Genomic DNA, 14,738 nt, shown 5'->3' on the forward strand with positions numbered 1-14,738 from the left:
TAGAGCTCTGTGTTTGAGAGCAGTGGTCCATGCGTACATGTTTATAATGAGGTAGGGATCCATTTCTTTACCTGTTTTTCCAAGTCCCAGTGAGCCAGCATCCCAGCGGCCTTGGTTGAACAGATCTCACATCCCTGCTGAGCTGCCAGACCTCTCTGTTCCACATCACAGCTCCTCAGGCATCTAGTTTTTAACCTCCATTTCATGGTAATATTATTGACTGTCTCTGTGCCAGCACCAAACTGAATTATTCTGAATTTTTAATAACACCTTGAATTTATGGAGGAAGTCTCAATTTCTGATAATTCTTTAAGAATTCTTTGGCTACTCCTGGCTCTTATGCATACAAATTTATAGTCAATTTCAAATTTGTATTAGAATTGCATTGACTTAATATAGTTTAATTTGGGGATAACCAATATTTTTTTTACTTATAGCTTTTTATCTCTGAACTTTTCCTTCCACACTGAGGGTATTGTTCAGTAAAGGCTTTTTGTTTTCCTCATAAAGAGTTTGCACATTTTTGACTGTTCACGGGCGATATCTAGTCTCAAAACAAGATACAAGCATAAAGTTAAAAGACTTAGACTCTAAGATTGGAAAAAAAGTCAACATGTTCTATAGACATGTACTTGTTGGACATTTTACTTGTAGGCTGAAGATGACACCCAGGGTCTTCTGCATGTTCAGCAAGTGCCCTTCCTTTCAGCTCCAGTCCTTGCTTCTATTTACTGGAGAATTAAAAAGAACATTTTATGGAAACACAAAATGCATACAGAAGAACACATATATTGAAAGTGTGTTTTCACGCATTACCACCAACGAATATATCATTAGAAAATTACATCAGCACCAGCACACTGAGAGACCTCCCGTGACTCTATTTTAGCTGCCACCCTCATCTTGTTCCTATGTGTGACTACTGTCCTTACTATATGTAGTGTCTTTTTTAATGGTTACAAATCATCTGTAACTGATGTGCAGAGCAAGAATTTGCTGGGAGTTTGCTAAGCTTCAAAAAAAAAAAAAAAAAAAAAAAAAAAAAAAAAGGCAAGGTTGTTGTTGCTTCTGTCTAGTCCAGACTGACCTGGGAACTCTCTATGTGTCTCAGGCTGACCTTCTATCTCTACTGCCAAAGTTCTGGGATTAGAGACATGATTAGAGATGTGTCACCATGCCTAGCATGCTAACCCAGAGTAAGAGTCAAATTTTGAAGTACTTGGCATGAGACAGGCTCCATCTCAGAGGAGCCCAGGTTTTAACAATGGCCTTGCTAAGTCTACTGTGCTATAAAATATTCTGTTTTTCACTACTTAGGCAGAAAGTCAGACTCCTGTCTTCTATTTGAAAAAGGAACATAAACCTTTTCCTGTGTCCTGTCCTGAGTTCTGGAGGATGGAGGACAAAGCTGGTACCACATATTGCAGTGGCTGCGTGTGGAGGCAGACATGCCTTGGTCTGATCAAGTGGTGTTGGCATACAGAGCATGGGGTAGCTGTTAAAGAAACTGCAAAGTGTCTTTTGTTGTCTGTGCTTTGTGTCTTAGAGAGACCCATATTCAGGAAATGCCTTCCTGCCTGGCGAGAGTTCCAGCGATGAGGAAACACCCTTAGCGGAACTGTCCAAGGAGGAACTTTGTAACAAAATTGAAAGCCTGAAGGAAAAACTAAGAAGCATCAGAAAGGAGAACAGCCGGCTTCGGCAGTCTTTGGTCATGCTGCAAGGTAAACCTCACAGGGATTAGCATTTTAGATAAAAGGAACAAAATGTAACTAGTGTAAAATATTGCATAATTGAAGATCAACAGTTAAAAATGGAAAAGAAAATCAGTTCCCGGGAGAGTTCAGAATTACACTTCAGAAATCAGTGAACAACGCTGGGCCTCAGAGAGAGGGAAATGAGTAAGGTCAAATAAACATGCTGTGCTTTCCAGATTCCTGCCAGGACAACTCTAGAAAGTGGAAACTGTGATTTGCTGAGCCACTGGGGTTACTGGTTTCACAGGCTGCACAGGAGTTTGTGTTGGCAACAGTAGCTTAAGAGAATGCTACCTTCCAGAAACAATGTATTATGATCATACCAACATCCATTTCCTCTTTCTAGCTCCTTCCAGGCCCTCCCAACATGCCTCATGTCTTAGTTATGGTTTCCTGTGCGGTTAACAGACACCATACCCAAGGCAAGTCTTATAAAGGACAACAATTTATTGGGGCTGGCTTACAGATTCTGAGGTGCAGTCCAGTATTATCAAGGCAGAAGCATGGCCATGGCCGCATCCATGCAGGCATGACGCTAGAGGATCTGAGAGTTCTACATCTTGTTCTGAAGGCAAATAGAAGACTGGCTTCCAGGCAGCTAGGAGGAGGGTCTCAAAGCCCACACCCACAGTGATAAACTTCCTCCAAGGTCACACCTACTCCTACAAGTCCACACAACCTAATAGTGCCACTCCCTGGGCCAAGTATATTCAAGCCACACCCCCACCACTTCATAATTGTTCAAGAATTATAGTTCAGCACTGTATTAAACTTTTAATCCTTTTAAACTTAAATTTAATCCTTTTAAACTGCGGATTAACTGGCAGTTATTGTAGCTTCAGCATCATGATGCAGAGCACCAAGTACACAGAGCATTCTGAAAATGTGCTTCTGTGTGCAGAATTGGTATAGGTAGCACAAGAAAGGAAATGAGGACCAGCCACCAGGAGGCGCCACAGCCATTCAGACTAGCCTGATAGCCCCATCTCTAGGACCTTAACTATGGAAATGAAGTGGACAGTTCCACAGAAGGCTTGGTGACCAGACAGGATGATACAGGCTAGAGGATTCGTGAACTTGGAGGTTGACAGAGTAATGAGTCCTTTTGCCTAAGATATATGTCGAATTTAACAATTTACAGCTGTAAGGACAACAAGCCACATGTGAGCAGAAGGATGTTCATTCCCTTAACAAACCATTAGCCCTTTATTTCTTGGCTTTAAAGATGGCATTTTTATAATTGTTGTTTTCTCTTGGTGACACTTTCAGAGGACAGAATTCCTGTTTTAATGTAATAGGTTTTCTAGCTTTGAATGTGCTGAAAAGCTAAGCCCAAACCTTAGACTAGCTTGCCAGTAAAACATTGCTTTCAGTAAAAATTGCATTCAATTTCAGTGCCTGATCTGTTCACTGGCTATAAGACTTTGGTCATGTCCTCCTTCTCTGGCCTCTCTTCCCTTTCAACTTCCTCATCTACAAAATGGCGTCAATATGTTGTTTACTTGTTACTATAGGAACTGAATGAAACAATGATAAGTTCTGTACCCAATGTCTGGCAGAAACAGGGAAACTCAGCAATGGCAACTTAGTATCACCTTCATCTGTTTTTGTTTTTCTTTTTGTTTGTTTATTTTTGATTGACAGCAGAACAAATAAGAAAAGGAAAGAGAGAGAGAGAGAGAGAGAGAGAGAGAGAGAGAGAGAGAGAGAGGAAGGAACAAAGGAAGGAAGAAAAAATTGTAGGGGGCTAAAAAGTAGCTTAGGCATTAAGAGCAAGGACTGCTCTTCCAGAGAACCCAGGTTCAATTCTCAGGATATATCCACCATGGATATATCCAAACCCATCTGTGATTCCAGTTCCAGGGGATCGAATGTCCTCTTTTGGCCTCTGTGAACACCAAGCACACATGTGGTTCATAGACATTCATGCAGGCAAACACTCATATACATAAAATTTGAAAATAAAGATAAAACTTTTAAGACATTTGATTTTCTGTCTTATTTTTCTCCTTTTTTTTTTTTTTTTTTTCACGGAAAAACTCCTTAAGTCAGAGGAGGCAGAGGCAGGAGGTCCAGGAGTTCAGTGTCATCTTTCGATATATTGAGGTGCTGCCTCAGAAAAGAACAATAGAAAAAACAAAACAAAACATTTTTACGTTGTGGAAGTCCCACATGCTGATTCTTGGGACTAGTTCTTGGCTACTAGAGCTTTAATCACAAAGGCTTGGCAATACGTTGAAGAATGCTCCCTCTGTTTTTCTGTAGCAATGCCAGTGTTCTGGGTTTTAAATTATGGTATTTAATTCGATTTGAGTTGATTTTTGTGCAAGGTGAAAGATAAGAATCCAGTTTCAGTGTCCTGGGGTAGAATCCAGTTTTGCCAGCACCATTTGTTGAATATTCTGTCTTTTTTTTTTTCCCATAGCACATTATTTTTTTTTTTTTTTTTTTTTTTGCCACTTCTGTCCAAACATTAGATCTTCATCAGTTTGTTCCCACGTCCTGGCTTCTACTCTCCTGTTCTAACTGTTCTTATGCCTGAACCCATCTCCCGTTAAGAGATTGTTATGGCTATTCCAGATCTTTTCTGGTCCCATATGAATACTTGTATTGTTTTCTTCCCCTAGATCCATGAAGTATGATATCTGAACTTAAGTGAGTACTGCAATTAAATCTGTAGGCTAATTTTGGTATATAGGCATTTTTTAAAAATTAATTTTACCAATCTAGGGATGTAGAAGATCTTTCCAGTGCCTGGTATCTTCTCTGATTTATATTTTCAGTGTCTTGAAGTTTTCGTTGCTGAGGTCTTTCACTTCTTTAGTTTAGTTTATTCCTATTAACTTATATTTTTTTGGAGCAATTATGAATAAGATATGTTTCCTAATTTCTTTTTCTTGGAGTTCATTGTTAGGATACAGTGGGAATGCATGAAAAGAAAAAATTTCTGTACAGCAAATAAACTGTAACAGAGCAAAGAGACAGCCCACGGGATCGGAGAAAATCTTTATCAGCTGTACTTCAGACAGAGGGATAATAAACAGACTTCACAAACACATATCGAGAAGTAGACACCAAGGAAACAAACTGCCTGTCTACAAATTATCTAATGAGGTAAACAGACCTCCTCAAAAGAAGCACAAATGGCCAGTAACCAATTTTTAAAAAGTATTTAGCATCCTTAAATCTGACAACAAATGCGGGAGAGGGCGTGGGAAGGAGGACCCTTAATTCATGGTGCTGAAAGTAAGGACCAGTGCAGACATTATGCAAATCAGCTTGGAGGCTCCTGGGGGTTGGGGGTGGGGGGACAGGAGAGGACTGTCCTACTTCCCCAGCTATTTCACTCCTGACTATAGACACAAAGGACTCCACAACCTACCACAGATATGAGCCCCAGCCATGCTTACTCTTTCTCTGTTTGCAATAGGAAGGAAACAGAAGTAGCCTGGGTGTTCATTAGCAGAAGGATGGACAACGAAAACATGGTGCATGGACACTGTGGAATACTGTTCAGAGTCAAGTTCTGTCTGAATCAAGTTCTTCTAATACAGGAGATAAAGGAGATTTGTAGGCGAATGGATGTGCCTAGAAAATATAATGTTAAATACAGTGACCTAAACTCAGAAATGAAAGAGAGAGGAGGGAAGGAGAGAAGGAGGAAGGGGGAGAGAAAGAGAGAAAGCACAAGAGAGGACCATATTAGGTAATGAGGAAGGATGGAGTGTAGGACCTCCCCACTCCCCATCCTAAACTGCATCTATGAATTTGACCTCCAATGTATTGATGTAGCAAGAACCATTTTGTAGTCCAAAAGAATCTCACATGTGTTTTTTTTTCCCCTCCGAGGCAGTGCCTGGGAAGGTTGAGCCTTCTTTTTATCCTTCTAACCACCAGTGTACCAAGAATTAGATATGATGCCAGTGAGCACATTTGTCACAGAGACCGGCTTAGAAAACCTGGGGTTTGTAACCTGACACTCTCCTACTTTTCCTTCCCTTTCAAAACTGTATCAAAGGATTTTATTATTAATAGTGGCACTTAAATTTTGTTAATTTTATTGCTATATGTAAATTTTATTGCTATAACTAAGATAAAATATGGGATTTTTATAAAAGAAAGAAACACAGAAAAAGAAGGGAAGGAGGGAGGGAGGGAGGGAGAGAGGGGCATTTTAAAAGGCATGTTATATAACCCTCTCCAGTTTCCCATTTCATATTATTTCCAAAAACTAGAATTCCAGAGTCAGGGCATCAGCAGAGGTGCTGAGGGCTTTCTTAGCTTGTAGTGGGTGACGACTCTAAGCGGCTGTCTGATGTTAGTCTCCACATAGTGTTCGCTCTCTGTCTAGTCACTGGGTGTTAAAATCCATCATGAACTTTGAAGCTCAGATTTCTGTCTACAGTTAGTCAGACTTTCCATTATTGGGAAAAGCTCCATGTAAGGGAAGAAAGATTTATTTTACTTCATGGATTTGGAGCTGTCAATGTATGGTTGGCTGGCTCCATTGCTTTAGGCTCTAGGCAAGATACAACCCTTGAGCAAACAGGCCATGGTATGTTAGAGATACTCATAGCTTCCAGTAAGAGCAAAGAAGAAAAAGATAAGGGAAAAAGACATCCTTCCATGGCCCATCCTTGCCCCACCCACTGTCCACCACCTCCCATCAAAGAATAAATCTATGAGTGACATTAGAGACCTCATGACTCAATCACTTCCCAAAAGGCCCAGATCTGAACATGCTGTCTGTGATGGTTTGTATATGCTTGGCCCAGGGAATGGCACTATTAGGAGGTGAGGCTTTGTTGGAGTAGGTGTGTCACTGTGGGTGTGCACTTTAAGACCTTTATCCCAGAGCTAGGCAGTAGTGGCACACGCCTTTAATCCCAGCACTTGGGAGGCAGAGGCAGGTGGATTTCTGAGTTCAAGGCCAGCCTGGTCTACAGGGTGAGTTCCAGGACAGCCAAGGGCTATACAGAGAAACAAACAAACAAACAAACAATAAGACCTTCACCCTAGCTGCCTAGAAATCAGTCTTCCACTAGCAGCCTTCAGATGAAGATATTGAACACTCAGCTCCTCCTGCACTATGCCCACCTAGATGCTGCCATGCTCCTGCCTTGACGATAATGGACTGAACTTCTGAACTTGGAAGCCAGCCCCAATTAAATGTTGTCCTTATAAGAGTTGACTTGGTCAGGGTATCTGTTCACAGTAGTAAAACACTGCCTTAGGGACTATGCCTTCAATACAGGACCTCTTTGTGGGGATACTTTATATCCAAACAACAACAGGTGCCAAGACCTCTCCAACTCATTGTTTAGCTGCAAACCAGAAGACTTGTAGGCATCACTAATATGACTCAAGCATCATTCCTGACCCCCTTCCTGTCTCTCTTCCCTATCTTGGTTCCATTCTCAACCAAAAAAAAAAAAAAACAAAAAAACAAAACTATAATGTTACCTATCCTCTGTTTTAATGCTGTTTTCTCTTTTTACCTTCAAAATAGTTCTAGAACTCAGTCTCTTTTCCCACAACCACTACTGATATTCTTTAAATTTTTTAATTATCATTTTATGTGTAAGGGTGTGTTGCCTCCATGTCTGTCTGTCTGTGTACCATATGTGCTCAGTGCCCGCAGAGGCCAGAATAGAAAATCAGATCCTCCAAACTAGAGCTACAGACAGTTGTAAGCCACCATGTACCTGCTTGGGATCAAAGCCAGGTCCTCTGGGAAAGCAGCCAGTGCTCTTAACCACAGTGCCATCTCTTCAGCATAGTTTGCTTCTCTTTTCCGAGCTACCATTCTCTCTCACACAGATTCTTATGAATCTAAGAAGTTCCTAAGAAGTTCCTGCTTACATTCTTTTTCTCCCTGTATTTTTTATTGGATATTATATTTACATTTCAGATTTTATCCTCTTACCCCATTCCTCCTACCACCCAGGAACCTCCTATCCCATCCTCCCTCCTCCTGCTTCTATGAGGATGTGCCCCCACCTACCTCCCCACTCCCACCTCCTCACCCTTGAATTCCCCCCACTCAGTGTTCAGCCTTCATGGGACCAAGGATCTCCTCTCCCACCTATGCCCAACAAGTCCATCCTCCCCTACATGTATAGATAGAGTCATGGGTCCCTCCCTATGTGCCCCCAGGCTGGTGCTTTAGACCCTGGGGGGCTCTGGTTGGTTGGTATTGTTGCTCTCCTCATGGGGCCACAAACCCTTTTAGCTTCTTTAGTCTTCTCTCTAACTTCTCCATTGGGAAACCCTTGATCAGATTAGTGGTTAGCTGTGAGCATCTGCCTCTGAATGTGTCAGACTCTGGCAAACCTCTAAGGAGACACCTATATCAGGCTCTTGTCAGAATGCGCTTCCTGACATCCACATCAGCGTCTAACTTTGGTGACTGCACATGGGCTGGAGACCCAGGTAGAATGGTCTCCAGACAGCCCCTCCTTCAGTTTCTGTCCTACACCTTGTCTCCATATTTGCTCCTTTGAGTATTTTGTTACTCCTTCTAAGTAGGACCGAGGCATCCAAACTTGGTCTTCCTTCTTCATGAGCTTCATGTGGTCTGTGAGTTGAATCTTGGCTATTTCAAGCTTCTGGGCTAATATCCACTTATCAGTGAGTAAATACCATGTGTGTTCTTTTGTGATTGGTTTTATGCCCTGCAGCCTTAGCAAAGCTTTGGTAATCAAAAATTGGCTCATGTCACACCTCCACTTAACTGCCACTGTCCCCCGTGATCGAATTCCTACTCATTCCTGGAAAAATGAAATTCTTTTCTCTATGTTTGAGGGATCTGGACACTTCTGTCCCCTCCATCCTCTGGCCTTTTTTCTATGCCCTCTTTGGTGTGATCCAGTCACTGGTCCACCAGCTTTCCCTCTAAGAAATCAACTAATCTTCATCATCTTTGTCCTCTCCATCCCGTCTGCTCAGAATCTTCCTCCGGGTACCTCTGTGGCTTAAACCTTCATTTACTGGAGGGCTTACTCCAAACTCACCTTTTCCTATACTCCTTATGTCTAAATTTCAATGTCTTTTTTTCCCATGGATTTTTTTTCTCCCTTCTCTGGCTCACTTTCCTTTTTGATGTTTATGCATTCATTCTGTTTCTTATATATTTAATACTGTCTGCTCATCTCTCCCTGCCCCACCAGAGACATACTTACCAGAATGGAACAGCAGAAACAAAGTAGCAACATTGTCTGTTGGGTGGGTGGCTGGAGAGTCAGGAGCTGCCTAAGTCTCTTGCATGCAGTGTACTTTCCTGCATGTTGTATCTCAGCACTGTTCTAAGAACCAAAACCAATATGCAGAAAAACGAATGTCCCTGCTGTCATGGAGCCAGTGTTCCTGTGTATGCATATTTATTTATCTGTGTGGAAGGAGAATAGGGACACAATGAAAAGAAACATACTATAATAAATTACTTAATATTTAAGATAGTGTTAAAGCCAATGGAAAAAAATTAGATGATAAAGATTGGGACTCAAGGGAGGGGAATATTTTCAATTTTAAATAGCATGATCATAATTGACCTTCTTGTGAAGCTATGCTTGGGACATAGAAAGACACCAGAAGATTCTATTTTCATACACAGTCCTTTTAGAGTATGGATATAGCGCAGCATCAAATAGCTTTGTAGGTTGAAAGCTTCATTTGTACCTTGTATGGCTACTGAAATGTGATTGGATCAGGGGAATACTAACTCCGTCAATATATTATTCCACTGGTGAATTCATGCTGAATGGACTAGCTACTGGCTAGTTTTATGTCTGCTCCACACAAGCTAGAATCAATTGGAAAGAAGAAAAGTCAATTGAGAGCATGACCCCACCAGACTGGCCAGTGGGCAAACCTATGGAGCATGTTATTGGTTGGCCCATTGTGGATGGTGCCACACCTAGTCAGGTAGTCCTGGATAATATTAAAAACAGGATGAGTAAGCCACAGAGAGCAAGCTGGCAAGCAGCACTCCTCCACGGCCTCTGCTCCAGTTCCTGCCCTGGCTTCCCTTCATGATAGACATATAAGCTATAATGTAAAATAAGCCCTTCTGTCTCCCAGCTACTTTATCTCACTGATATTTTCTTATAGCAATAGAAACCTTAACTGAGACAGACTTTTAGTGGGTGATGCCTGGGTGAAGTGCATAGGACACTGAGGCTGTGCCTTTGAGAGTATATATGGGTCCTGGTCCCTGTTGCTCTCTCTGCTTCCTGGCTGCCATGAGATAAGCAGCTCCTCCTCCCCCCGCCCCCACTATACCCACCTGCCATCATGTTTCTGCCTTCACCTAAAAGCAACAGAGCCAGATGTGGGTAGAGACCTCTGAAACGGTGAGCCAAGACAAATCTGTCCTTTTTTTAAGCTGCTTAGGTCAGATGTCTTCTCATGGTGGTAAAGATTTAACTACCTCCCTAAGAAGAGACTACATGCTATCAAAGATTCAGTAAATCTCCCAGCTGGTCTTTAGATTTCGAATCAGAGCTGCTTGTTGACAGGATATATATGCCATTGTGGAAGGGCAAGTGTGAGTGGTATGTGGTGTGTGTGTGTGTGTGTGTAAAACACTTCAAGCACACCTACATCTAATACAAGTGGCAAGTGAGTGCAATGCAAAAGGAAGTATGTGGTATTCAATCTGTAGAGTGACTGCATATCCAGGAAACAGAGTCCACCCAAAGCTCAAGTCTTCTAACAAAGGAGATTCCAGCCAAGACTCATAAATTACACTTTTGCTCGGTACTTAACTATCTCGGAAAGCTTAACTTAAACAATGTTTTCATCTCCCTCCTACACTGAAATGCTACCAAAAGTAAATTTAAAATAGACAGAAGCAAAAAGATGAAGAAAACTCTAAAAAAGATCACACATAAATGATGCCGATGTAATCGTAGAAGCTGACGTGCAGGTGATAAATGTTGACTGACTTGACCTGGACGAGTGGAAACGTTCAACTCTGTGGTTGAGCCTGGGGTGAGCAGTGAAGGACAGCAGTGGACAGATTAAAATGTAATAAACCGAAACCATGCTGACAAATTGATGAAAGCTATAGAAATCATACTCATGAAAAGCTAGTGGCATGAAAACCAGAAGAAAATCCTACATTCAGACCACAAATTCTTAAATACACCATCATTTCTGGACCACATCAAAAGCCAGGGTTTTATTTCAAGAAAAGCCAAATCAAAGCTATGGATTCAGGGACACTGGGTACATCTAAGAAAAAGAGTGTATGGTTATTTGGGAAACTATTCTAACATAGGCTAAGGAGATGGCTCAGAGGATAAATTCACTCACCACCAAGCCCTGTGACCTGAGTTTGATCACTAGAATCACATGGTGGAAGGAGAGAACTGACCACTACAAGGTCTTCCTCTGGCCTAAGGCACATGTATGCACACAAACACATATGTGTGCACATACAAAATAGAATGCATAAAATGTAAAAAAAATACACAAAAATATTCTGGCATAGGAAACAGGAAATGAAAACAAGGAAGGTATTAAAAGAATGCTCCACTACGAAAAGATTCTGTATTCATGAAACAAGAACAGAGTAATTCTGAAAGGGAATATCCATTCAAAGAAGCAGAATTTAGAAACGCAATAGACTATCTGGAAGTGAAAGTTAAAATATTATGGATAGCAGAGCAAGAAGACAAAGAAAAGGGAAACGAACATTATTAAGCAAATACAGAATTAGTCTTAATACCCACAAGAAATCCTCCCTAAAAGATAGAAGTCATGTTTTAAAGAGTTCATAATGTGTTTCTAGAACTAAAGGGTGTACATTTCCAGAACAAAAGGCCTGAGAGCAGATACATTTATATACTTGAGCTCTGGATGTAGCTTGGTGACAGAGTGCTTGCTTAGCATTCAGAAAGTGCCAGGATCAATTTACCACGGGATCAATTTACCACAAGTAAAGATAAATACCTATTTTCCCATAGTAAATTGTACTTTTGGTTATAAATACTGATTGGCAGATATGAATAGTAATGATTTTAACTTTAATAAAATTTGCCAAGTGTTGGCATATTATTAAACATTTCATAAGATTAAAAACCACTTGCATCCCAATATAATGAATTAAAAGTAGTTGCCCAAAGCATTGTGAAACTTCAACCAAACAGAACAAGCATGTCACAGGCTAAGGAGATCAAAATGGCATCAGATGATTCACCAGGGATACTGCAACTCCCAAGGGGCTGGGCAATACCTTCAATGATCTAAAGGGAAGTAACTTAATTCTATATTGCATGAAATGATGAACCCAGTAGAAGGGTAACATAACAATATTACATAAAATCTCAAAATATTCGCTACATACTTTCTACTTTAGAGCCAAAAGTAGAATGTGCTTCTCCCTAATGAGACAGTTATCCCAGAAAAAGAAAAGAAAAATATGGTATCCAGGAAACTGTGATCTGTGGTAGGCATGGTATTGGTTAAACTAGCAATCCTGCTGGAAAATGCAGGATGGTGGAGGAAGTGTGGCTGTGTTTGTATATAGGAATGCTGTGTGTTCCTGTGTCAGGGGAAGAATTTAAAGGTGCCTATGTGGCCTTATGACATAGATGAAATTCTCTAATCCGAAAGAGTCAAGAAATAGTTACAAATGTATATTGCAGTTATTTAAGGTTATAAAGTCTAACCCATACCTAACGAGTAAATAGGTCTCTGTGAGTAATGTGGGCTGAGAGGGTGTAATAGAAAGAAACGCTGGTATTAAACCTTGTTTTATTTAAAAAAAAAAAAAAAAGTAATAAATTGAGGCCAGCAAGATGGCTCAGTGGTAAAGGGTTCTGCCATCTGCCATCCTGGCATCCCTGAGTTCCATCCTTGTAGCCCACAAGGTAGAAGAGAGCTAATTTCTGCATGTTATCCTCCTGTGCCCACACTTGTATACACACACACACACACACACACACACACACGGAGAGACTAAATATGTAAAATATTAATAAATCCAGGGTAGGAAATAGATATCAGTATTTACTACTGCTGCTTTTTAATTGGTTATTTTCTTATAGACCAGAAAAAAAAAGAATCCTATTGATTATAAGTAGCTTTTAGGTATTGACTAATTACCCTAGCATAAATGTGTGGAATGTAAGGGAAAGCATACTACTGAGAAATATACAAGCCTGTATAGACTGAGTGGTGTGTCACAGTCAAAGAAAAGAAGAAAAGATGCCAGTTCATCCTGAAGAGGCTAGTAGCTTCTTTTCTCCATCAAAATACCAATGATAGCTTTTTTGGTTTTGAGCCTCACAAATGCTGGGATTCAGGCATGCACCACATCTGGGTTTATACGATGCTGAGGATCCAGCTTGGGACTTCGTGCATCCAGGGCAAGCGCTATGCCAACTGAGTTACATCCAGCCCTTATTTTTGCTTTTTAATAATCTACCAAACTATCCTTAAATTAATCTGAAGGAATAAGCGAGTCAGGCTACTTAAGAATATTCTGAAAAAGAAGAACGTGTGTGGGAAGCATTTTACTGCTAAATGATATTGTCTGACTGTTCAGAGTGCTCACTGGCCACCCACATGAGTAGTTTCCCTGTCAGAGATGAAGAAACCGAGGTGCAGGATGGTTAAGCAACTTTCACAAGGTTACACAGATAGTAGATAGTGGGACATGTTACCCCACAGTTAGAAGTGATGGGTAGTTTAGAGCCAGCCTAATCTATGAGAAGAAATATCCTAGGGTTGGAAGGACACAGACCTTAGGAGGATGTATTAGAGGGAAGGCCAGGACCACATTGGTTCAAGCTCTATTGACTCAAGAACAGTTTATAGGCTTTTTTTTTTTTTTTTTTTTTTTTTTTTAACATTGTGCCATTTTGGAAATGAGAGTTTCCTCTAGATGGAGAAGAACAAAACCAAAGATTGTTAACTGGGAAGCTGTTGTAAGATATTTTATTACACTGTGAACCAAAAAAAAAAAAAAAAAACCTGAAAAAAATATTATTTACTGAAAAAAAAACCTGTTGTGGTGTGTTGTGGTGTGGCTCAGCCTTAGCACACACCTTTAATCTAAGAGCTTTCTATTTATTGTAAACAGGAGTAAATAAAGTCAGCCATAGGACAAGAGGTGGAGGAAGCAACCAGTAGACAGGGAGTGAACACAGGAAAAAAACAGAGAGTAAGAGAAAGTCAGGAGGATGGCTAGAGAGATGGGACACACGGGAAGTAGAAGAGAGGGACATTCAATCTGAAGGGTTTTTGAGATTGTGTGGAAGAGAGCTTTTTTATTATTATTTAATTTCCTTTTGGGACTTCAGCTGAGGAGGAAGGTCATCTGAGAGCTTTCTCTGCCTCTCTGAGCTAGCAGGCTTTCACCTCAGCGTATGATTCCCGAGGCTTTATTGGTAAACTCGAATGTTTGAGATCTTGTTAAAAACAACAGGAAGCAGATGAGTTACAATGGAGTGGACATATAGATAGTATGAGATCAGAATTAGCTCTAATGTCTGCTAGCAAGTGCCTGTAATCCCAGCTCCAGGGAATCTGATACTCTCTTCTGGCCCTCACCAGCACCTGCCTTCGTGTGTGTGTGTGTGTGTGTGTGTGTGTGTGTGTGTGTGTGTACATTTAAAAAAAATAAAAATAAATCCTTTTTTATTAGGTAATTTCATCTGGTTGCTGTGGTACACGTTTAGAATCTTAGGACCTGCCAGGCAGGTGGTGGCACACGACTTTAATCCCAGCACTTGGGAGGCAGAGGCAGGCGGATTTCTGAGTTCCAGGCCAGCCTGGTCTACAGAGTGAATTCCAGGACAGCCAGGGCTACACAAAGAAACCCTGTCTCGAAAAACCTAAATAAATAAATAAACAAATAAACAAATATAAATAAAATAAAATCTTAGGACCTGAGGAGGCTAAAGAAGATTTTGAGTTTGAGGCAGTCTTCAACAGTACATATAGTGACCAACCTGGGCTACATAGCAAGATTCT

The 14,738-nt window shown here is 40.8% G+C and overlaps 1 protein-coding gene across 3 annotated transcripts in view; it reads left to right on the forward strand.

The window, feature by feature from the left end:
- The window catches only part of Bend6 (BEN domain containing 6), a 66,783-nt gene that overhangs the window by 32,297 nt on the left and 19,748 nt on the right, over positions 1 to 14,738 (forward strand). For 2 of the 3 annotated variants that reach the window (XM_034521884.2, XM_034521885.2), the window contains one exon: positions 1,547 to 1,724. In XM_034521884.2, the coding sequence (XP_034377775.1) occupies positions 1,547 to 1,724 (178 nt within the window). Of the gene's footprint in view, positions 1 to 1,546; positions 1,725 to 4,671; positions 4,872 to 14,738 lie in introns of all 3 variants that reach the window. The other variant, XR_013104658.1, reaches the window with a different exon arrangement.

This window comes from Arvicanthis niloticus, chromosome 17 (genome assembly GCF_011762505.2).
Source record: "Arvicanthis niloticus isolate mArvNil1 chromosome 17, mArvNil1.pat.X, whole genome shotgun sequence".
Lineage (NCBI taxonomy): Eukaryota > Metazoa > Chordata > Mammalia > Rodentia > Muridae > Arvicanthis > Arvicanthis niloticus.